The following is a 26,353-nucleotide window of genomic DNA, read 5'->3' on the forward strand; positions in this document are numbered from 1 at the left end:
GGGGCATATAACAGCAAAACAACACCAGTGAAAAGAAAAAAAATAAAATAAGAGAAAGAGAAAAAAAGACTCAGAAGCAGCAACAAAAAAACCCAAGACAGAATACTGCAGTCTCTAATCACAGAAAAGGGAAAGGAATGAGAGAAAAGAAAGAAGGGATTTTTTTTTTTTTTTTAAATCTGTAGCCTAATATGTGTATGACTTTAATATTCTCTCTTCAGGTTCCTACCTTCAAAGCTGTCCAAGATATTCCAAGTTTTTAATGTTGGTTGTTATGCTATACCTCAGGCTCCAATTCAACCTTTTGCCTGTTTTGCTTTTAAGCTCTCTTTCCCTCCCTACAGCCCTCTCCTTCTCTTTCCCATGTTAAAAAACAGAACAAAAGGCAAACAAATAAGAAAAGTTCAAGGTCTGCTCTTGGGCTGAGTATCTGTGCGCATGCGTGTCAGAAGAACACACCAGCGGTGAGGGTTTGGGTTGGCCACACGGGTTAGGCTCTCCCTCTATTCACCAGAACGGAGGGGGGCAAACAGTGGGCCTGCCAATTACCAGATACCAAAAAAGAAAAGAAAAGAAAATGAGAACAAAGCAAAACTGACAAAATGTATTGTCCACCTTTGTCCCAAGGTTCCTGTGGCGTTTTTCTGTGGTGTTTCTGCTCCCTTTGTTTTGTCTTGCCTTTTGGTCTTGCCCAGGATGTCAGCTCCAGGCCTCTGAGGCTGGTGCGGCAGATTCAAAAGTAAGCAATTTTTTACTTCAGCTCCAAATTCCACAGGCTATAATCCTTCAAACCTTTAAAATATTCCTATCTCTGTGGTTCCGAGATTTGCAGCTCTGCCCTGGATCTGCTTTGCCTGGTATTCTGTGTTATTACTGGCCATGAACTTCACTGCACCTCCACTCGAGCCACCATTAAGTCCCACCTCCTTTCTGTAGGTTTTGAATGGTTTTCAAATCTGTATATATCTTATTTGATCGTTCCTGTAGCACTTTCCTGACTTCTTCCTTAGTTTTCTCAACTCCATTGTAAAGTGTTTTGAAACATTTTATAACCATTTTTTGAATTTCTTAGGCATTTCCAAAGCCTTTCCTCCTTCCACAATGTAGTCCAGGTCTTCCTCTTGGCCATTTTTCTGAGACATTTTATCTTGTTTCTGGACATGTGCTGACATGGTCATCTGCTTTTGCTTCTTGGACATGTTTAGTGTTTATCTGTGACCTTAATACTGAATTGAGTATGTGTTTTGGTCTTTTTTATGCTTTCTGATTGCTTCCAGGTAGATGTGATCAGGATGTGGGCTTCCCTTTTCACTCTTCTTATTGCTTAATTCAGAGTAACTTTCACAGTTGTTGTCTGTTTCCCTGGTATATGGCAGTTGTATTGGTTCTTGCTTGGATTTTGTTTTTTTATAGAGTGTGATTGTAGGATGACTATATGGCAGCAGTTTCTGTCTCTTCTTGGGTAATGTTGGCAGATAAAGAGTCCCCCAAAGGTAGAAGGGGGAGCATAAAAGAGCAAAACAGCAACTTAAAAAAAAAGAAAGAAAAAACATACCAAAAGAACAACAACAAAAACTAGATTGGATACTGTGGTATGTAATCACAGAAAAGGGAGAGAAGAAAACAAAATCTGTAGCCTAATATGTGTATGACTTTAATGTCCTCTTTTAGCTTCTTGCCTTCAAAGCTGTTTGAGAGATTTCAAGATGCCACTGTTTGTTGTTATGCTGTACCTCAGGATTTAATTTAATTTATCCCTGTTTTGTTTTTAAACTCTCTTTCCCTCTCCATGCCCCTTGTTCTGGATTTTCTGTATTAAAACAAAACATTTCAATGCCGGCTCTTGACCTGAGAGTATCTGTGCACATATGTAGCAGAATAACCCACCAGTGGTGTGGGTGGCCGGTGTCTACTCACTCAAGCACCCCCTCTAGTCACCGGAATGGAGGTGTGCAAACAGTGATGGACCAATGAACAGATACCAAAAAAAAAAAAAAAGAAAGAAAATCATAACAAAACCCAACAAAATGTATTGTCCACCTTTGCTCTGAGGTTCCCGCAGTGTGTTTCCAAGGTGTGTCTGCTCCCTGCTTGGTCTTGCCATTTGTCTCGCCCAAGTTGTCAAATCCAGGTCACCAAGCCTGGCAGATTCAAAAATACACAATTTTTTTTACTTTTGCTACAAGTTCCACTAGCTATAAGCCTTCAAACCTTTTAAATATTCCTATATATGTGGTTCTCAGTTTTGGAGCTCTGCCCTGGATCTGCTTTGCCTGGTATTCTGTGTTATTGCTGATGGCGAACTTCACTGCACCTCTATCCTAGCTGCCATCAAGCCCTACATAAACTTTTACAGAGTGAAGTAGAAAACTTGAAGAAACTGATAATAAGTGAAGAAATTGATCAGGTCATTAAGGAACTCCCAACCAAAAAAAGTCTATGTGCAGATGGTTTCATTGGTGAGTTTTGACAAACATTCAGGAAAGAGCTGTCACCAATTATACTCAAATTATTCTAGATTATAGAAAACGTTGAAAAAATTCCTAATATACTTTATGAAAAAGCATAACCCAAATATTAAAACCAGGGAAGGACATTGCTAAGAAAGAAAATTATAAACCAATATCCCTCATGAACATAGTTATAAAGGTTCTCAACAAAATCCTAGCCAACAAAATTCAACAACACATAAAAAAAAACAAAAAACAAAAAACATGTCCTTGTGGGATTCATATGTATGCAAGGATGGTTCACTATTAGAAAAACAATCAATGTAATCGACCATATAAATGAAAAAAGGAAAAGAACTATATGATCATATCGATTGATGCAGAAAGTCATTTGATAAAATGCAACATCCATGCCCAAAAAAGGACTCAGCAAAGCAGGAATCGAAGGGAAATTCCTCAACATAATTAAGGGCATATATACAAAACCAACATGTCAACATGGAGAAAAATGGAAAGACTTCCCTTTGCAAACAGGAACCAGAAAAGAATGCCTTTTATCACCACTCCTATTCAATAATGTGTTGCAAGTCTTAATAGAGTTATAAGCAAGATAGGGAAATTAAAGTCATCCAAATTGGCAAAGAAGAATTAAACTCGATTTGCAGAGGATATGATTCTCTACATTGAAAACCATAAAGCCTCAGGAACAAAACAAAACAAAAAAATAAAAACTTCTAGAACTCCTTGGAATATTCAGCGTAGTGTCAGGGTACAAGATCAACATACAAAAATAAGTTGGATTCCTCTATAATGATAATGACAGCATTGAAAAGGAAACTAGGAAAGCAATATCATTTACGGTAGCCACCCAAAGGATGAAATATATAGGAAGAAACCTATCCAGAGATAGGTTTCAAAGATGGTGCTGACAGAACTGGAAAGCGATATGCAAAGGATTGAATCAAGACCTTCACCTCACACTTTATACAAAAACTAACTCAACATGAATTAAAGACCTAAGTGTGAATCCCATAATTATGAAGGCCATCAATGAAAAAATAGGGACAAATTTGAGGACACTAATTCAGGGAATACACAGACAACCAAATATTTTGAAAACTACACAAACAAAGGTAGACAAAATATATGAGTGGGACATACTAAAAATTAAAAGCTTATGTGCATCAAAAGACTTCACCAGAAGAGTAAAAAGGGAATCCACAGAATGGGAAAAAATATAAGGGACTTATTTCTAAAATATATAGGAAACTATAACACCTCTACAAGAAAAAGACAAATAACCCAATTGAAAAATGGGCACAGGACATGAACAGACACTTCACCAAGGAGGAGATCCAGGCAGCCAACATACATATGAAGAAATGTTCATGATCACTAGCCATTAGAGAGATGCAAATCAAAACAACAATGAGATATCATCTTACACCAGCAATAACAGCAAAGATAAAAAAATAGAGGACAATAAATGCTGGCAGGGATGTGGAGAGACTGGGACACTCCTGCATTGCTGGTGGGACTGCAAAATGGTCCAACCTCTCTGGAAAGCAATATGGCACTTCCTCAGAAGGTTGGGAATAGACATACTTTATGATCCAGCAATTCCTCTACTTGGTATTTACCCACAAGAAATATGAGTCATAACACATGCAGATATATGTACACCGATGTTTATAGCAGCACTATTTGCAATAGCAAAAAGATGGAGACAGCCAAAGTTCCCATCAACTGAAGAATGGATAAGTAAACTGTGGTACAGACACACAGTGGAATAATATGCTACTTTGAAGAATAACAAGGAAGCTAAAAGCCACCGCATAACGTGGATGAACCTTGAGGACATTATACTGAGTGAAATTAGTCAGTCACAGAAGGAGAAATAATGCATAGGAGCACTACTGTAAAAGACTAAGAAAAAGAACCCATACTAAAGTGGGGGGGGGGATTCTTTGCTGGTTGTTGGGATGTGGGATGTGGGGTGAGGGGAGGGATGGAAAGGCAAGGAATAGACACAGGATAGTTTGGGGAGGGGGACAATATACAAGAAGGGAGAGGGGAATGGAAGAACAAAACAAATGGGAGAACAATTAGGCAGGTTTTCATGGGCTAAGTGGGACAGAGGTAAATAATGATGTATGCACGGCCTTGGAACTATAGGGCACTGGAATACATGGATTGAGACATGGTTGGAATGGGGAAAAGGGGGGAAATAATGTTACAATGCTTGCCTGTCTTTTGAATCTTGGTTTTCCTTGCATTACATTATAAAATAGACATTGGAAGGGGAGAGAAAGGAATAGCCAGACATATCAACATAGAAAGCATGTAAGTCCGTCTTCTGCCTATAACTGATTGGAATACCTAAAATGGGGCTACAACATGCCCAGTGAAGGAGGCTTCCTGTGGAGCCTCAGCATTATATAAGACTATAGGTGGAATCCTAAACAGCATCCAGAATCTTCAGAGGTGGGAAATTTCCTCTAGAAAGGACCGGCAGACCAGCCTGGAGTGGCTAGAAGAACAAAAGATACTTCTTGAAAGAAAGACCACCAGGAAAAATACAAAACAATATAGGCAGACCGATTGATTACTACAAGAATAAGCAAGTTGCTTCCCCAGGAGACATCAAGGCGAGTGGTTGGGTCCCCTCAGAGTTAAACCCCCTTCTAAGACTAAGACTCAGTGGGAATATACACTCTGACTGGTGACCACATTCATCACCAATAAGTTGAACTGAGGGAAAAACAGCAATGGAGCTGCGAGCTAAGCCCTACAACATTCAATAGACTCCTGTGAACCCCGGGTGGAGACCTGGTTGGCCACCAGTGTGGCAAGTATTGGGGACTCTTGGCTCAGAGTCAGTGACATAGCCACAGAGAACTAGAGTGGAGAGTGAAGTTTCCAGCTGATAAGAGAGGGCATATGCATAAGAACACCCACACTTGCAGATAAGAGAGTGCATATGCATAAGAACATCCACTTGACCTTGATGATCAGAGCTCAACTAGAGGATGAAAGAAGTGTAAAAAAGAGTAGTCTGATACAATTTGATGAACTTGACCTACACCTATTGATGCAGTGGCTCAAAAGAGGGAAAAATCTGTACATTGAGGATGATTCCCACCCCTTCCATACACAGAGTAGACTGGGATGGGCAACTTGGACATTGGCTACCCAAAATGGGGGTGCTACAAAGGCAAGAAGTGACTGGTTTACAAGCTTTCAAGAGGGAACCTAGATCCAGAGGGCATGGAGGAAGGTAGAATCTCCACTGAGTCTCCAATCTGTCTAGGCGGGGCTGATGAAAGGAAATGCAGATAGGTGTCTTGTGATACAGTAGTGAGTAATTGTTATCAGGACTGATTGTGAGGGTTATAAATGTAAAGGTGGACATTTTGTAGCAAGGAGGAGAGTGATTAAATCTGCAGTCTAGGAGCGGAGGTCCCTGTAACCATGAAGGGAGAAGAGCAGAGAGTGGGATCCTACCCAGAAAAGCAGTGATGCCTGAGATGGAAGCAGACACGATGACGTGGAGAGATGGAGCATCTGGGGACTTTGGACCCAGAGATGGAGAGGGGCAGTGTGCTGACGACTGAGGGGGGGGTTGTGGTGGAGGGGGCAGGAGGGGGATGGACAGGCTTGTATGATATACCCTTTGGTTGATTGATGATGCATGGAGGGGATTGTAACCATGGCAATGAAACGATATACAATAGGATGAATGTAAAACTAATGTTCTCCCATGAAAACTGTCATGTAATTCACAATAAAACATTAAAAAAAAGTAGTAGTAGTAGAAGAAGAAACCAAAAGAAACTTACAAAAATGGAAGAATATGCCATGCTACTGGATAGGAAGACTTAACATCACTGATGAAGATCAAAGACACAGCCTTCGATACGGATTGTATCTAAATGTAAAGGAAACAAAAAATCATCACCACTGGACCAATAAGCAACATTCTTATCAATGGATAAAGGATTGAAGTTGTCAAGGACATCATTCTTCTTGGATCAATCATCAACACTCATGGAAGCAACGGTAAAGAAATCAAACAATGTATTGCATTAGGCAAATCTGCTGCACAAGACCTTTTTAAAGTGTTGAAGAGCAAAGATGTCAGCTTGAGTACTAAGGTGTGCCTAACCCAAGCCATTGTATTTTCAATAACCTCATATGGATGTGGAAGCTGGACAGTGAATAAGGAAGACCATAGAAGAATTGATTCTATTGAATTATGGTTTTGGAGGAGAATATTGAAAGTGCCATGGGCTGCCAGAAGAACGAACAGATCAGAGTTGGAAGAAGTGAAGCCAGAGTGCCCTTTGGAGGCCATGATGGCCAAATTTCGTCTCTCATACTTTGTACATAATGTCAGGAGGTACCAGTCGCTGGACAAAGATATCATGTTTGGTAAGGTGGAGGACCAGAGAACACGAAGAAGACCCCAATGAGATGGATTGGCAAAGTGGTAGCATCAATGGGCTCAAGCATGGCAAGAATTGGGAGGCTGTCCCAGGACCAGGCAGTGTTTCGTTCTGTTATGCATAGGGTTGCTTTGAGTCAGTACCAATTCCATGGCACCTGACAACAACAACAAACCCAAAGCAATCTATAGATATCATGCAATCCCAATCCAGATTCCAATTTCATTCTTTAAAGAAATGGAAAAAAAAAACAACTAGTACAAACTTTATATGGAAAGGAAACAGGCCCCAGATAAGCAAAGCACTGCTAAAGAAAAAGAACATATTTGGAGACCTCTCTCTCTCCCTGATTTCAAAATATACTATATGACTACAGTGGTCAAAAAGCTTGGTACCGGTACATAGATCAATGGAAAAGAATTGAGGATCCAGAAAGTAATCCATCCACATACAGCCAACTGATCTTTGACAAAGGGCCAAATACATTGAATGGGGAGGAGGTAGTCTTTTCAACAGGTGGTGCTGCAGGAATTGGAAATCAATATGCAAAAAAAGACTGACACAGGACCTTTATCTCACATCATATGCAAAACCACCTCAATATGGATTAAGGACTTAAATATGAATCCTAGAATTTTAAAGGTCATCAGTGAAAAAAAAGGAACAAATTTAAGGGCTCTAGTATATGGCACACACAGACTACCAAAACTGTGAGATTTGCACAAACAAAAGAAAACAAAATAGATGATTGGGTCATACTAATATTACAAAATTACATGCATCAAATATTTCACCCAAAGCGTAAAAAGGCAGTCCACATAATGTGAAAAAGATCTTCGCAGCAACATGTCAGACAAGGAACTAATTTCTAAATTTTAGAGGAAACTACCATACCTCTACAAGAAAAAGACAAAAGTCTAATAAAAAATGGGCACAGGACATGAACAGACACTTTATCAAGGAAAACATTCAGGCATCCAACAAACATATGAAGGAAAGTTCACCATCACTAGCCATTGTTGTTGTTGTTATTAAGTACTGTGGAGTCAGTTCCGATTCACAGTGATCCTGTATAGGGTTTCTGAGGCTGTAAATTTTTACGAGAGCAGAAAGCCTCATCTTTCTCTTGCAGAACAGCTGGTAGATTTGAACTGCCACAAATCAAAACAACAATGAGATATCATCTCACACCAGCAATAGTAGAGAAATTTTAAAAACCAAAGGGTTTTTGAAATGCTGGTGAGGATGTGGAGAGACTGGGACCCTCCTATGTTGTCAGTAGGAATGTGAAATGGTTTGATCACTCTGGAAAATGGTGTGGTGCTTCCCCAGAAAGTTGGAAATAGAAATACCTTATGATCCAGCAATTCTTCTACTTGACATATATCCATGAGAAATATGAGCCAGAACATGAGTAGATATATGCACATCAATGTGTATTGCAGCATTATTCACAATAGCAAAAAGATGGAGATGGCCTAACTGCCCATCAATGAAAGAATGGACAAACAAACTTTAGGACATATGCACAATGGAATTGTATGCTACCTTGAAGAATAACAAGGAAGCTGCAAAGTACCGCATCATGTGAATGAACCTTGAGGACACTATGCTAAGTTAAATATAGATACAAAAGGGCAAATATTGCATAAGGTTGTTATTATAAAAGCTTAAGATAGGATACCCATACTAAGACAAAACAAAAATGTCTTTCTAGGCTACAAGTGGTGGGAGGGAGGGGATGGTAGAGCACATGTTAGGTGATAGACACATCATAGTTCCGGTGTTGATGATGGCCATACAGAAGAAGAGAGAGAGGGATGGAAGAATAATGTAGATAGGGGTTCACTTAGGTAGATTTGCATGTGCAAAATGGGACGGGGCAAATAGTGATGTATGCTGAACCCTGGAACAACAGGGCTCTGTGGTACAGGGATCTAGGCATATTCTGAGTGGGTAAAAGAAGGGAAATGTGTGGCTCTGTGGTCTAATGCCTCAGACTGCAAAGTCATTTGAACTGCAAAGTCGGTGGTTCGAGCTCACCAGCTGCTCCTTGGAAACTCTATACAGGGTCGCTATGGGTCGGAATCTACTCAACGCACTTAACAGCAACAACAAATGTTAAGATGCTTGACTTTTATGAATATTGGTTTCCCTTGCCTACTATTGTAAAATAGACATTTGAGTGGTATAGAAAGGAATATTGGGAGACATGATTGCAGAAAGCTTATAAGCCTGTCTTCAGTCTATAATTATAATACCTAAAAGGGGTTCTAGAATGTGTCAGTGAAACAGATTTCTTCCAGAGCACTTGTAGTGTATAGGACCTTAGGTGTAATCCTGAGCCCCATCCAGAATCTTCTGAGGTGGGACATTCCATTGAAAGGACATGCAGACCAGCCAGGAGGACCTAGAGGAATAGAAGATATTTCCTGAAAGAAAGACCAGCAGGAAAAAAACGAAATCACAAACAAAAATGGCAGTCTGTTTGACTATTACAAGAACAAGCAAGTTGTTCGTTGGGGAACCATGAAAGCAAGTAATCAAATCCCTTCAGGACAAACCCTCCCTCCAAGACTGAAACTCAAAGGGAACATACAAGCCAACATGTGAACTAGCTGGTGACTCTGTTAACCAACTTTCAAGTGGAGTGGGGGGAAGTTAGTAATAAAGATCTATGGGCTTCGTTTGACCACATTCCATAGATTCCTGTCAACCTCTGGAGACTTGGGAACTCCTGAGCCTATAGACATTGACCTAGCCATGGAACACTAGAGGTGAGACTGAAGTCTAACTGATTTGAAATGGGGGGGGGGGGAGACTCACAAGAATTCCCAAACTTGCAGATAGTATCCATTTGACCTAGCTTTGATGGCTTAATGACCAGAGCTTGATTAGAGGAAAATAAAGTTGATAAAAGAGCCAAGTATAAATTGCTACAATTTGCTGAAATTGACCTAAAATTTACGGATGTAGTAGCTCAAAATACCAACCAAGAGGGGAGTAGTCTTCGCATCAAGGATGAATTCACATTTTCTGGGTGAGGGGGTGAGGGTGGTGGCGGCTATAAAAGCACGAAGGGGCTGATTTTCAAGTTGTCAAGAGGGAGTGTCATTTCAGAGTGTGTGGGAGAGGGTAATATCCCCACTGAATAGTCTTTATCTTGTCTAGAAGGGTCTGGTGAAAGGAGATGGGGATAAAATTCTTATGATTAATAATGAGTAATTGTTATCATGACTAATTGCAATTGCCCCAACTGTAAAGGTAGAAGTTTTGCAACATAAATGAGAGAGTAGTTAATTTTACATTCCAGGAACAGAGGATCCTAGGACCATCAAGGGAGAAGACCTTAAATGCAAAGTGAGACTATCTAGAGAAACAGTGACACCACAAATGGAGGTAGAGTTGAGGACATGGAGACATAGAATAGCTGAGGACTCTAGATTCATGAAAAGAATAAAAGCTCTGTGCTAGTGGCCAGAAGGGTGGCTTGCAGAATTTGCCCTTTCGTTGTTTAAATGATTATATATTCCTGAGTATTTTTGTGAATATGAAAGAATAAATAAAGGGAATAGAAACAAATACTGTTGAATGGTGATGCATGGAGGGGAATTGTAATCATTGTAATGAGACAAAAATACTGTAGGATGACTGCAAAACTGAAGTTCTTCCATGTAAACTATCACTCATTCACAATAAAATCTTAAACATAAACAAACAAACATAAAAAAACAAGAACATGAAAGGAATATGCAGCCCCTGTACTGAAAATAATTGGTTGATTTCCACTCATTTCTGAAGGTAGCATATGAACAAGAACCAATGGTGCTGAAGTAAGAACTCTAAGGTACACTGAAGGTACTGTTGTAAAATAAAGCTTCAGGAATTGTTGGGAGCCAGCCCCGGCAAGTTTATTTCAAGGATTTTTTTCTGAAGGGCGGTGCGGCGTCAGTGGAAAGAATTACACAGAGTCAATAAGTCGTAATGAATTCAAAATCTTCTTATTACATGCTTTATTCTTCTCTCATTCTTTACTGCCCTGCTCATTCTTTACTCCCCAGCTCTCCTGCTTGTCTCGTCTTCTGCTTCTTTAATCCCCTCCGTTCTCCTCTTCTCATCCTTTACACTACACTACTGCATTCTCTACACTACTCCTTTTTCCTTCTCCCTCCCTCTCCTGCTTTTACCTTCTTCTTCCCTCTCCTCTTTCATTCTCCTCCTGCTTCTTAATCCCCTTCCATTTCTTTACTCCCCCCTCCTGCTTTCCCTCTCTATTCTTCTTCTTACATGCTTTTTTCTCCTTCCTCTTCTCCTTCATTCTCCTTCTCCCCTACTTCCTCTATTCTTTTATTTTCTACATTACTACTTCTCTTTCCTTCTACTTCCCATTACTCCTTTCACTATTTCTTCTCCTTCTACATTACTTCTTACACTACTCCTTCTTACCTCCTCCTTCTTATTCTATCTTACAACCCCCTTATATATCATTACAAAAAACATTGCTTTCATAGTAATCAATGTCTTCAAAATACAATCTATTCTTGGGCACATTCTTCATGGTTTACAACCCTTAGATTTACAAAAAAGATGAAAAGGTACAGCAACACATACGAGAGACATCCTGGTGCCTTGAAACCTTTTAGTTAAACATTGGTTCCTACATAAATCTATTTTTTTTCTCTCAGAAGCAAGTTAACCTTCACATATGTTTCTTAACATTTGTCTGTTAAGTCTTGTTAACTTTAGTTGTTAGGTGCAATTAACTCTCCATTAACTTCTTCCATACACTATCTGTTTATAGCCTACAAAAACATCACTTATCAGAACATTTAAAATACTGAGGCTATGAAAAACAACTTCTCTATTTTACTGATCATTAATTTAAGAACGTGTAAGTCAGACTTTTTATTTAGTATCTGTATATACCCATAGCCTTTATCTATAGTCTAATTGTTTTTAGGAATTCTTGTACCCATAGTCCTTATTTATGGCCTAGTTGCTTTTAGGGATTATTTATTGCCTTAAACTAAGGCTACAAGGAAAAATGTTTATAATCACTAAGCCTTAGCTGGTAGTAATTCAATTGACAAATCCTGTCTCCTAGCAGTCTTAAGAACATTGTTAATATAAGTATTAAAACTACCTAAGATTACAAGTAGTATAAATGTAGTTAATATATGGCTTTTAACTTTTAATAAAAATATACTAAAGTGTAGGAGAGTCAAAATCCAAAGTAAAGGCATACTAATAAAATCATGAATAAATCAGAGAATGATTCAACAAGAGAAAATTTAACTAAGGGTCTGTGCATAAAATAATTCCTTGTGGCTTTGCCATCCAAAGAAAATAATTGTTGCTCTGCAAAAACAATGAATTCTTCATGCGCAGGTTTCACTGTGTCTCATTTCTTTATTTTAATTCCTCGATTATATGTCTCAATTTATTCATTTTAATTCATTAATTTATTATGGCTCCTGCCAAGGAATTTGAAGGAATACCAATTTAAATGTTTTACCAAATGGATACAGTGCTTGGCAGTGCTCACTTGTCTATATCAAGACATTTTAAAGACCACTACCCAGCCAACTAAGTGGAATAGACTATATTTGTGCCCATTTAAAGAAAGATGATCCAAAAGAATATAGAAATTCTGGAACATCCCTGTTGTGATGCTCTTAGATCAGCACTGGACTGTGAATCACAGGGTCAGCAGTTCAAACCCACCAGCTGCTCCTCAGAAACCCTATACAGGGTAACTGTGAGCCAGAACTCACTTGATGGCATGTAACAACTCAACAGCAACAGCAATCATTGATATTGCAAGTAAAATTTTGCTAAAGATAATTGAAAATTTTCTGCAACCATACATTGACAGGGAGCTGCCAGAGATGCAAGCTGAATTCAGATGAGTATATGGAATGAGGCATATCACTGCTGACATCAGATGGATCTTTGATGAAAACAGAGAATACTGGAAAGATGTTTATCTGTGCTTTATTGACTATGTAAAAGCTTTCGATTATGTGCATCATGACAAGCTATGGACAATTTTGCAGAGAATGAGTATTCCATTTAATTTGCTTATGAGGAACTTCTACATAGGCAGTTGTTCAAACAGGACAAGGGCACATTGAATGGTTTAAAATTAGGAAAGGTGTGTGCCTGGGTTGCTTTCTTTCATCGTACTTATTCAATCTGTATGCTAAGCAAATAATTTGAGAAGCTGGAGTGTCAAAAGAAGAACATTGTATCAGGATTGAAGGAAGACTCATTAACAACCTGTGAAATGTAGACTATATAACCTTGCTTGCCAAAAGGGAATAGGACTTAATATACTTATGGATGAAGATCAAAGACCCCAGCCTTCAATGTGGGTTGCACCTTAATATCAAGAAAACAAAAATCCTCACCACTGGACCAATAAATAACATCATGATAAATGGATAAAGACTGAATTTGTCGAAGACTTCATTTTGTTTGGATCCACAGTCAACACTCATGAATACAGCAGTCAAGAAATCAAATAATTTATTGCATTAGACAAATCTTCTGCACAAGACCTCTTTAAAGTGTTCAAGAACAAAGGTGTCTTCTGAGAACTAAGGTGCACCTGACCCAAGCCATGGTATTTTCAGCAGACTCTTATGAATTTACACTTAACAATTTACAATTACTCAAGATACTAAATACTTAAATCTTGAAGTATAAATCTTAACATAATATGTACAGGAATTTTATATTGGAATCTACAAAATGCTGATCCAAGATCTATATTAATAGAAGCATTTCATTGAATCATGGTCTACAAGACTCAAGCTCTTACGCTTGAGCCTATTGCTGCTGCCACTGTGCCAGTTCATCTCATTGGGGGGCCTTCCTCTTTTTGGCTGACCCTCCACTTTAGCAAGCATGATGTCCTTCTCCAGAGACTGGTCCCTCCTGAGTATGTCCTAAGTATAACAGAAAAAGTCTGACCATCCTGGCTTCTAAGCAACATTCTGGCTATATTTCTTCCAAGAAAGATGTGTTTGTGATTTTGGCAATCCATGGTACTTTTACTATTCTCCTCCAATATCATAACTCAGATGCATCAATTATTCTACAGTCTTCCTTATTTATTGTCCAACTTTCACATGCATATGAGGTTATTGAAAATACCATGGTCTGGGTCAAGCGCACCTTCATCCTTAAACTGACATCTTTGCTTTTGAAAACTTTAAAGGGTTCTTGTGCAGCAGATTTGCCTACTACAATATATCATTTGATTTCTTGACTGCTCTTCTCATGAGTGTTGATTGCGGATCCAAGCAAAATAAAATATTTGACAATTTCAGACTTTTCTCCATTTATCTTGATGGTTTTTGTTGGTCCAGTGGTGAGAATTTTTATTTTCTTTATATTGCATTGCAACCCATATTGAAGGCTATAATCTTTAATCTTCATCAGTAAGTATTTTAAGTCCTGTTCCCTTTCAGCTAGCAAGGTTGTATAATCTGCATATCGCAGATTGTAGATGAGTCTTCCTCCAATCCTGATAGCACATTCTTTTTCAAATTATTTGTTCAGCATACAGATTTAATAAGAATGATAAAAGTATACAACCTTGATGTACACATTTCTGATATTAAACCACTCAGTATAACTTTTCTATTCAAACAGGTTCCTCGTAAGCACAAATTAATGTTCCAATGTATACATTGTTTAAAATGTTATCCATAATTTTTAATATCCACACAGTCAAAAACCTTTGCACAGTCAATATAACACAAGTAAACGTCTTACTGTTACTCTCTGCTTTCACTTAAATTCCAGCTGATGTTTGCAGTGATATCTGTAGTTCCACATCTCTTCATAATCCTGCTTGAATATCTGGCAGTTCCCTGTTGATGTACTGCTATAGATGTTTTTTAATTATCTTCACCAAAATTGTATTTGCATATGTTATTAATGATACTGTTTGATGATTTCTGCATTCTGTTGAGTCTCTTGTCTTTGTAATGGGTACAAGTATGGATCTCTTCTAATCAGTTGACCAGGTAGCTGCTTTCAAGATTTCTTGGCATAGAGGAATTAGCGCCTTCAGTGCTGCATCAGTTTGCTGAAACATTTTTGTATTCCAACAATTCCTGGAACCTTGTTTTGTTTTGTTTTTACTAATTCCATTGTGCAGTTTAGACCTTTTCCTGTAGTATCATTGGTTTTTGATCATATGGTACCTCTTGAAATGGGTGAACATCAAACCGTTCTGTTGGGCACAGTGACTATATTTCTTCCATTTTCTTTTGATGCTTCTTCCCATTATTATTATTTTAAGTTTTTATTGTGAATTGAGTGATAGTTTACATGGGAGAGCATCAGCTTACATTTACCTAGTTGTATTTCATTGCAATGATTACAATCCCCTCCATGCATCATTATTCAACAGTATTTGCTTCTAATCCCTCTGGTTATTTTTGTTGTTGTTTGTTTGTTTTTGGATGTACACTGAAGTACTCAGGAATATATAACCATTCAAACAATCAAAGGGCATAACCTGCATGCCAGCCCCCCTGCAACTGCCCGCACACAGCCCACCTCCTTCCTTGAGTCTAAACTCCCCAGCCACTCCATATCTCCACGCCATCATCTCTGGTATTGCTGCTTCTCTGAATAGGGTCCTGCACTCCCCTCTTCTCCTTAATGGTCCCAGGACCTCTGCTCCTGGACTGCAAGATCAACCACTACCCTCCTTTTGTTACGAAACATCTACCTTTACATTTGCAACATTCACAATCAGTCCTGATAGCAGTTATTTACTATTGAACCACAAGAGTCTTATCCCCATCTTTCACCAGCCATGTCCAGACAGGTTGGAAACCACTCAGTGGAGATTCTACCTTCCCCCGCACCCTCTGGAACTAAGCTTCCTCTTGAAAACTTGTAAACCAGTCACTTCATGCCTTTGTATCACCCCCCCCCCCATTTTGTGTAGCCAATGTCTAAGATGCCCATCCCTGTCAAACTTGTGTACAGAAGGGGAGGGAATGATCCTCGCTGTAAAGATTCGCTCCCTCTTTTAAGGTACTATATCCATAAGCATAGACCAAGTTCATCAAATTGTGCTAGATTACACGTTTTTTCTTCTTCTTTCTTCCTCTAGTCGAGTTCTGGTCATCCAGCCATTGAAGCTAGGTCAGATGGTTACTTTCTGCAAGTATGGGTGTTCTTGTGCATCTCTCCTCACTTCATATCAGGTGGATGCTTCACTCTCCACTCTAGTCCACTGTGATTATGTCCCTGTCCATTTCCCATTATTATTGTCATTTTTTGTTTGTTTGTTTTTGTGTGCCATGGAGTTGGTTTTGACTCTTGGTGACCTTGTATAGGATTTCTGATGCTGGACAGCTTTATGGGAGCAGAAAGCTTCCCCTTTCTCTTCCAGACTGGCTTGCGGATTTGAACTGCTGACCTTGAGTTTAGCAGCCCAACGTGTAATCCACTATGCCACCAGGGTTCATTTTGCCAATAGAATATTTCAATATTGCAACCTGAGGCTTGAATTTTTTCTTCAATTCTTTCAGCTTGAGAAATGCTGAGAGTATTCTTCCCTTTTGGTTTACTGACTCCAGATCCTTGCAAATATAATTATAATACTTGACTTTGTCTTCTCAAGCTGCCCTTTATGTTCACTAGCAAGTTTCAAAGACTTCTGATATCCATTTTGGTCTTTTCTTTCTTATCTTTTTTTGGTTTCTTCCTGTGTGATTTCTTGAAATATCCCAGAGCTTTTCTGGTCTTTGGTCATTAGTGTCTAATGCTTCAAATCTGTTCTTAAGATGGTCTGTACATTCACGTAGAATATAATCAAGGTCATATTTTGACTCTTGTGGATTTGCCTTAATTTTCCTCAGCTTCAGCCTGAACTTGCATAGAGTAATTGATGGTCATTTCCACAGTTGGCCTGGCCTTGTTTTGCCAAAGATATCAAACTTTAGGGGTTGCATTTCATTTTTGACAACTTGCAATTTTCCTAAATTCATTCCACATTCTGCTTATTAATGGATGTTTGCAACTTTTTCTCCTCATTTTGATTTGTGCCCCAATAGCTAAAGAAGGTCCCGTATGATCCCATTATGGCCAACTCTGCTTTGAGGAGGCATCTCTTCTCTAGTCTATTTTGAGTGCCTTTAATCCTGAGGGGCTCATCTTCCAGCATTGTATCTGACAATGATCTGCTATTCATATTTTGCAAAGGCTAACCCTTCAGAAATTGTCCACCTTTCCTTCGTCCTAGTCTGTTTTAGTCTGGAAGCTCCATTGAAATCTGTCCACCATGGGTGACCATGCTGCTATTTAAAAATACAGTGGCATAACTTCCAGTATCACAGCAGCATGTAAGTACTACAAACTCTCAGATGAGTGGTTGTTTTTCTTCATAAAAGACCAAAATTATCCTCACTTGAGAACCATAATTTCAGAATAAATAATCTAGCTTTTTAAAGATAGCTTCAGGTCAACTCCTCCTGAGAGCAGGAGGCTTTGAAAAGTTACCCTGGCATAGGGTACTTCATTCCCATTTTTTTTTTTCTTTTCTCCTGATGACCTGTTTTCTGCTTTTTGGGAATTGCAGGAGTAAGACTCTGCAGATGGAGAAGATCAAAGCCCGTTTGAAGGCTGAGTTTGAGGCCCTTGAATCTGAAGAGAGGCACCTGAAGGAATACAAGCAGGAAATGGACCTTCTGCTACAAGAGAAGATGGCTCATGTGGAGGAACTCCGATTGATTCATGCTGACATCAATGTGGTATGTGGCTGCCTCTTGGAGTCTCCCTCTAGGTCCCATGTTGTTGTTAAGTGCCATCAAGTCGGTTCCAACCCATAGTGAGCTGGTATAGGGTTTCCAGTGAGTGGATAGTGAGTTTGAACTATGGACCTTGTGGTTCAAACTGACTGCAGTCCAGTGCATTAGCCCACTGCACCACACCAGGCCTCATGAGGAAGTAGCAATAGCGAGTACTATGGCCTTTCCTTAAGATACTGTTGTGGCAAACCAGGGTGAGTAGGAAATGGTTGGAAAGAGCCAGGAGTTCTGTGGTCTAGCCCTGACTTTGTCACTACTGACTGCAGTGTTTTCTCATTTGGCCTCAGTTTCCTTCTTTGAACTTTGAGTGGATCTCAATTATCTTTAAGGGCACTTTCAGCTCTATTATGCTTGAAGGAAAGCAGAATTGATAGCTACCTCTAAAGTATAGCTTAAAGGGCTCCACATCTCCCATCTAAGCAAAATAAATCATCTCTGCCTACCTATCATGATGGGACTCCCTCATTAGAGTCTCTTATTTGGAGATTCTTATAATGTGGAATGTAAATGATATGCTAAGATGATAAGCACCCTACGTTTTGAGGTATTCAAGCAGCATCTCTCTGGGTTATTATATTGGTGATTCTTTCACCTGGAGAGTTGTTGTTGTTGTTATGTGCCGTGGAGTCAGTTCTGACTCATAGTGACCCTGTACGCTTTGAGGTATTCAACTGTAAGATTTCTTCCAACTTTTAGAGCCTATGACAATAAATATTTTTAAAATTACATTTGAAGGAACTAAGTTTATATGCTTGGGAAATTCATTTCTGTGTCAGTACTTATTTCTTGATGTTACCAGGCCAAGGATCTTATCAAATTAACTACCTTTTCTTGTCATTTCATATAAATGAAACCATACAATATTTTTTCCTTTTGTAATTGACTTAATTCACTCAGCATAATGCCTGACATTCATCCATATTGTAACATGTATCTGGACTTCATTTTTCTTTTAGGTTGAGTAGTAGTCCATTGTGTGTATGCACCACATTTTATTTATCCATTTGTCTGTTGATGGGCAGGTGAATGTTGGATTGTTTCCACCTTTTTACTATAATGAATAATGCTGCAGTAAACATTGGTATACATTTGTCTGTTTATATTGTTACTTTTAGGCCTGAGAGTATTTACTTAGGAGTGGAATTGCTGGGTCATAAGGTATAGTTCTCTTTCTAGATTTTTGAGGAATTTCTATAGTATTTTCTACAATGGTTATGCCATTTTACATTTCCACCAACAGTGGATAAAGGTTCTGATCTCCCCAAATCCTTACCCATTTTTTTTTTAAGCTATTAACCATGCTATAGGGGTGAGATGGTATCTCACTGTAGTTTTTATTTACATCTCTCTAAATAGAGTCCTGGTGTTGTGTTGTAGAATAATGCACTGAACCTCAAGGTTGGTTTGAACTTCAAGGTCCGTGGTTAAAACTCAACAGCTGCTCCTTAGAAACCTTTTACAGAGTCACTATGAGTTGGAAACGACTGGACAACACTTAACAACAGCCACAATAGAGTCCTGGTGTGGCACTGTGGATAAACACTGGACTGCTGTATACAATGTTGACTTTTCAAAACTACCAGCGGCTCCACAGAAATCCTATGTAGGGTCACTGTGAATCAGATGTGACTCAATGGCACTTAACAATAACAACAACTAATAAGATAAACCTGGTGGCACAATGGTTAAAGTGCTCATCTGCTAACAAAAAGATCAGAGGTTCAAACCCATCAGCTGCTCCTCAGGAGAAAGATGTTAAAGTCTGCTTCCATAAAGATTTACAGTCTTTGAAATCCTTTAGGGTAATTTTATTTTATCCTATGGAATTCTAGTGTGGTGCTACCGCAAGGTAGGCAATTCAAACCCACCAGCTCCTCCTCAGAAAACTTATATAGGGTCGCTATGAGTCGGAACCAACTCAAACGCCCTTAACAACAATAGGGTTGCTATGAGTCTGAACTTGCTTGACAGCAGTAGGTTTGATTTTTGGAATGATTAATAAAAGAGACCTGGTGGTGAAATGGTTGCTAACTGACAGTTTGGCATTTCAAGCCCACTGACTGGTCTGCAGGGGAAAAGACCTAGCAATCTGCTCCCATAATGATTAAAATTAAAATCCATTGTCTTCAAGTCTATTCCAATTCACAGTGACCCTATAGGACAGATTAGAACACCTGTGAAGAGGCTGGTGGATTCGAACTTCTGACCTTTTGGCTAGAAGCTGAGCACATAACTACTGCACCATTAAGACACTATCTCATAAAGATTTTAGCCTAGGAAACCTTATGAGGAAGTTCTACTCTGTCCTGCATAGTGGTCACTATGAATTAGAATTAACTCAGTTGCATACAACTACAAGGCTGATGAGGATGAACATGGGAGCACTGAATGGTTTAAAATTAAGAAAGGTGTGCGACAAAGTTGTATTCTTTCACCATATTATTCAACCTGTATGCGGAGGAAATAATCCAAGAAGCTGGGTTATATGAAGAAAAACGTGGCATCAGGATTGGAGGAAGACTCAATAACAACCTGTAATTTGCAGATGATACAACCTTGTTTGTGGAAAGTGAAGAGGACTTAAAACATTTACTGATGAAGATCAAAGAGCACAGCCTTCAGTATGAATTACATCTCAATGTAAAGAAAACAAAAATCCTCCCCACTGGACCAATAAACAACATTCTTATCAATGGATAAAAGATTGACATTGTCAAGGACTTCATTCTTCTTGGATCAGCTCAAGGAAGCAGCAGTCAAGAAATCAAATGACGTATGGCCTTAGGCAAATCTGTTGCACAAGACCTTTTTAAAGTGTTAAAGAGCAAAGATGTCAGCTTGAGGACTATGCATGCGAAAGCTGGACAGTAAATAAGGAAGACCATAGAAGAATTGATGCATTTGAGTTATGGTGTTGGAGGAGAATACTAAAAGTGCCATGGGCTGCCAAAAGAACCAATAGATCTGTTTTGGAAGAAGTGCAGCCAGAGTGCTCCTTGGAGGCCAAGATGCCAAACTTCATCTCACATACTTCGGACATATTGTCAGGAGGGACCAGTCACTGGAGAAGGATATAATGTTTGGTAAGGTGGAGAGTCAGAGAAAAAGAAGAAGAGCCCAACGAAATGGATTAGCCAAGTGGTAGCATCTATGGACTCAAGCATGGCAACAATTGTGAGGTTGGCCCAGGATCGGGCAGTGTTTTGTTCTGTTGTGCATAAGGTCACTATGGGTTGGTACCTACTCAATGGCACCTAACAACAACAACAATAAGTTCAAAGGTGATGCTGAATCTTGTCTAGGGACCGCAGTTTGAGAACTACTTATCTAAGAAAAAGGAGCTCTTGTAGCGTAGTAGTTATGAATCGGGCTGCTAATCTCATGGTCAGTAATTTGAAACTACCAGATGTTCTGTGGGAGAAAGATGAGGCTTTAAGCTCCTGTAAAGATTTACAGCCTCAGAAACGTTGTAACAGGGTCGCTATGAGTCAGAACCGACTCTACAGCACATAACCACTACCACCACCATCTAAGAGAAGGAGTCCTGGTGCGATGCTGTCGGATAAGCACTGAACTGCTAACTGAAAGGCTGGAGGTTCAAGCCCACCAGCCACTACTTGGAAACATCGTATAGGGTTGCTAGAGTCAGAATTGACTCGACGGCACACAACAACAGCAGTAATCTAAGAGAAAGATCATTGGTCCAGGAAGCAGAAGCCCTGAGCCTTTGCCTCTAAAAAGTGTTTCCTCAAGGATGTTCCTTCATCTCTCTGAGTGTTAGTTCTCTGATCTGCATGATGTCATTGTTGTTGTGGTTGAACACTGTCAGGTTGGTTCCAACTCGATGTTATTAGGATGAGCTAAATCTTGTATAGGGATGGAAACCCTATACAGAGTTGCTATGAGTCAAAACTGACTCAACAGCATTTAGCAACAACACAACAAATGAGTTCTAAGAGTCATTACAGGTCTAAAATGCTATATTTGAATAAAACCCCAAAACTAAACCCACTGCCACTGAATCTATTCTGACTCATAGCAACCCTATAGGACAGAGTAGAATTGCTCCTAAGGGTTTCTGAAATTGTAAATCTTTACAGGAGCAGATAGCTTCATCTTTCTCTTGCAAAGCAGCTGGTGGGTTTGAACTGCTTACAGTTAGTACCCTAATGTTTAAACCACTATATCACCAGGGCGCTTTATATTTGAATTTTTGTTGTTGTTAAATGCTGTTGAGTTGATTCCAACTCAGAGCAACCTGGTGTAGGATTTCTGAGGCGTGGTTGGTGGGTTTGAACCACCAACCTTGTGATTAGCAGTCCAGTGCTTATCCTACAGTGCCACAAATGATAGCTATTGACAGAGCCTTTGCTCTGTGTTATCCCCTGTACTAGCACTTTATATGATTTTGGTCATTTAATTCTCACCAGAATTGTATGAGGTAGCAACTATTTTATGCCATTATACAGATGAAGAAATTGAGCCTTGATTACAGATTGGTTTGGCTCTGAAGTCTGTGCTATTTATTACTCAATCAGCTATAAGCTAAGGTCTTGTCTGTGTGCCCACCCCTTTCTACATTTTAGATGGAGAACACCATCAAACAGTCTGAGAATGACCTAAACAAGCTGCTAGAGTCTACCCGTCGGCTACATGATGAATATAAGCCATTGAAGGAACATGTGGATGCCCTGCGCATGACTTTGGGCCTACAGAGGCTCCCGGACCTGTGTGAAGAGGAAGAAAAGCTCTCCTTGGAGTAAGCTATCTGCCTCCTGTCCCTGAAACACACACATGCATAAATACACAAAGACACACAGAGGCATGTATATACACACAAAACATGGCCTGAAATTTAGGGTACCCTAGGCCTATCAGTGACTGACTAACTCTTTGCATGACCTCAGACAAGTTTCTGTGCTGGGTTGTTGTACTAGAAAAAGGATGATTAGATTAGAACTACTAAATATATTTTTTTTAAATTGTGATTTTTGACAATTTTAGACAATGTCTATAACTCTTATGAGGTCAGGTCCCACCCAAGTCAAATTCTAGAAAGGATGTCTAGAAACCTTTGAGAACACAGAAGACTAAAATTTGTGGTCTCCAGGTGCTAGACTGGGAAATCATCTTATGACCTCCAGAATTAAGATCTAAGTCTACCTTACAGAGATAAAGAGTTCGGCTCAGTATAAGGAAGTACTTTCTAAAGGTAGAGCAGGCTACTTGTGGAGGTGGTGAGCTTCATATTTTAGAGGTATGTCAGCAGAGGCCTAAGGACACTTAAATAGGAAACTGCAAAAGAAATCAAATCACGGGATACACAGTAAGGACTTGTGTCAGAAAGAAGGAGTAGGAGGATTACCTGTCCCAGAAAATAATGGGCCTGGTACACAGGGAGAAGAGCCTAGTGCTGAGGACAGTACTTTCTGTAGTGAGCCACAGTCCAACCCTTGGTTCTGTGGAATGGAGTTCTTAAAAGGGGCAAAGTTTCCTTGCTTTCAGAATGATCCAGCCAGTGTCTTTTATTTCCAAAGTTACTTTGAGAAGCAGAAAGCAGAGTGGCAGACAGAGCCTCAGGAGCCTCCTATCCCTGAGTCCTTGGCCGCTGCAGCCGCCGCTGCCCAACAACTCCAAGTAGCTAGAAAGCAGGACACTCGGCAGACAGCCACCTTCAGACAGCAGCCTCCACCTATGAAGGTGAGTGAGCTGGGCGTGGGGTGTGGAAGCAGGACAGGCCCATGGAAGACTGTGTCTGGGGCTTTGGCTTTACTGACTTTGGGCCTTCCTAAAACAGCCTTTGCTTGGAACACAGAGGAAGGGGTGGCATGAATATGTTTTAGTGGATTGTTGCCTTGTACCTTCAGAAGGGTTAGAATATTGGGAGATTGGCAGTCCCTTCTACAGTATAATTTTCAATTGACATGACTTTCATACCAATTTATAGTGAGCATGTGTCTTTAATGAGGGAACCAGCAAGATTACAAACTGGCTCCAACAATATTTGAGTAACAGATATTTATATAGTCAGGAAAGAAAAAGAATTCTGAAATCCGTTTGCAAAGTGAGATATAGAACTGGTTAATATTCTAAATAGGAGCTCTGGTAGTGTAGTGGTTATGAATCAGGCTGCTAATCTCATGGTAAGCTGTTCTGTGGGAGAAAGATGAGACTTTCTAATCCCATAAAGATTTACAACCTTGGAAACCTTGTACAGGATCGCTATGAGTTGGAACCAACTCCACAGCACATAACAACAATATTCTAAATATGGTGCCATCGAGTTGATTCCTACTCATTGCAAGCTCATGTGTGTCAGAATAGAATTATATATTCCATAGAGTTTTAAATGGTTTGGTTTTTTGGAAGTAGATCATCAGGCCTTTCTTCTTAGTCATTTCTGGGTGGTCATGAACCTCTAGCTTTTCAGTTAGTATCCCAGTGCATTAACCTTTTGCACCATCCAGAGATTCTGATTAATGTCCTACAGGGCAAAACACTGTAATCTTTGTGGTTTTGTGTTCTTCAAAGCAGTAATAATTTGCATCTCTACTGGCCAAAAACTGTCTGCAGTTTACCCATGTAATCTCACAGATTCTGGGACTTTGATAATAAATAGCCAAACTTAGGAATATCGTTCTAGAGCAGGACTCTGAGGCAAACTTCCAGCTGCTCCTTGATTTTGTAAATCATTTTTAACTGATACATGTCCATTTATTTAAGTATTGTTTATGACTTCTTTTACATAAAGTTGTGGAGTTGTGGAGTTGTGACAATGACCATTTTGTTTTGTTAGGTGCCATTGAGTGAAGTCCAACTCATACTGACCCTATGCACAACAGAATGAAGCACTGGCTGATCATGTGCCATTCTTACAATTGCTGTATGCTTGAACCCATTGCTGCTGCTACCATGCCAACCCATCTTATCAGGGGTCTTCCTCTTTTTCGCCGACCCTCCACTTTACCAAGTATAATGTCCTTCTCCAGAGACTGGTCTCTCCTGATAATATGTTCAAAGTATGAGAGATGAAGTCTATCCAATTCTTGCTCCTAAGGCACATTCTGGCTATAGTTGTTCTAAGGCAGATTTGTTTGTTAATATTCTTCTCTAACACCATAAAACAAATGTGTCTATTCTAATGTGGTCTTCTTTATTCACTGCCCAACTTTTACATGTGTATGAGGCAATTGAAAATACCCTTTTATTTTCTTCCTGTCAGACACACCTTAGTCCACAAACTGTTATCTTTATTCTTGAACATTCTATAGAGGTCTTGTGCAGCATATTTTCTTATTGCAGTATGTTATTTGATTTCTAGATTGTTGCTTCCTTGAGTGTTGACTATAGATCCAAGCAAATTGAGGTCCTTGACAACTTCTCCATTTATTGTTATGTTATTTATTGATACAGTTGTGAGGAGTTTTATTTTCTTTACACTAAGATGCAATTCATACTGAGGGCTGTGGTCTTTGATCTTCATCAGTAAGCATTTTAAGTACTCTTCCCCTTCATCAAGCTAGATTGCATCATCTGTATATCGCAGGTTGCTAATGAATCATCCCCCAAGTTTGATGCCATGTTATTCATATAATCCAGCTTTTCAGATTACTTGCTCATCATATAGATTAAATACATGTGGTGAAAGAATACAGCCCTTGTGCACACTTTCCCTGCTACAGAAGACCATATAAAATATCCAGTAGTAAAATCCAGCTCATTAATACCTAAGTTATCAATCTATTCATTCAATTTCATTTGAGGACTTCTGATTTTCTTAGATTCATGCTTTCTGCATTCAATATTATAATTACTAATGGATATTTGCAGCTATTTCTTATTTGAATCATTCCACATAAGTAAATGAAAGTCTTGTAACTTTTACGCTATCCACATCATTAAAGTCAACTCTACTTTGAGGAGGCAGCTCTTCCCCAGTTATATTTTGAGTACCTTCTAACATATAGGTCTTACTGCTGGCATTATATCAGACAATTTCCTCTGCTGTTCATAAGGTTTTCGTTGGACTGTTTTTCAGTTTTGTTTTGTTTATTTGTTTGTTTTTTCCAGAAATTAAGTGGCCAAGTCCTTCTTCCTAGTCTGTCTTACTATGGAAGTTCAACTGAAACCTGTCTACCATGGGTGACCCTGCTGGTATTTGTAATGTGGGTGGCATAGCTTATGAAAGGAACCACATTATAACAACTTGACAGATGAGTTGTTGAATCTCAAGTATAGATTTGACTCATTAAACACCAGTGTTTAAAATCTAGATGAGTTCTGGGATGACATCAAGGATATCATACATGAAAAAAAGCAAAGGATAATTAGAAAGACAGAAAAGAAAGAAAAGACCAAAATGACTGTTAGAAGAGACTTTGAAACTTGCTCTAGAACATAGAATAGCTAAAGCAAATGAAACAAATAATGAAATAAAAGAAATAAACATAAGATTCCAAAGGATGGCTCGAGAAGACAATGTTAAGTATTATAATGAAATGTGCAAAGACCTGGAGTTGGAAAGTCAAAAGGAAAAAACAATCTCAGCATTTCACAAGCTGAAAGAACTGAAGAAAAATTTCAAGCCTTGAGTTGCAATTAAGAATTTTGTGGGGGAAAT

The 26,353-nt window shown here is 39.2% G+C and overlaps 1 protein-coding gene across 2 annotated transcripts in view; it reads left to right on the forward strand.

Annotated features, from left to right (window-relative positions):
* The window catches only part of ZC4H2 (zinc finger, C4H2 domain containing), a 107,968-nt gene that overhangs the window by 73,913 nt on the left and 7,702 nt on the right, over positions 1–26,353 (forward strand). The window contains exons 2-4 of one of the 2 annotated variants that reach the window (XM_006870796.1): positions 17,505–17,676; positions 22,320–22,492; positions 23,271–23,433. In XM_006870796.1, the coding sequence (XP_006870858.1) occupies positions 17,505–17,676; positions 22,320–22,492; positions 23,271–23,433 (508 nt within the window). The remainder of the gene's footprint in view (positions 1–17,504; positions 17,677–22,319; positions 22,493–23,270; positions 23,434–26,353) is intronic. The other variant, XM_006870797.1, reaches the window with a different exon arrangement.

Source organism: Chrysochloris asiatica, unplaced genomic scaffold (genome assembly GCF_000296735.1).
Source record: "Chrysochloris asiatica unplaced genomic scaffold, ChrAsi1.0 scaffold00152, whole genome shotgun sequence".
Taxonomy (NCBI): Eukaryota; Metazoa; Chordata; class Mammalia; order Afrosoricida; family Chrysochloridae; genus Chrysochloris; species Chrysochloris asiatica.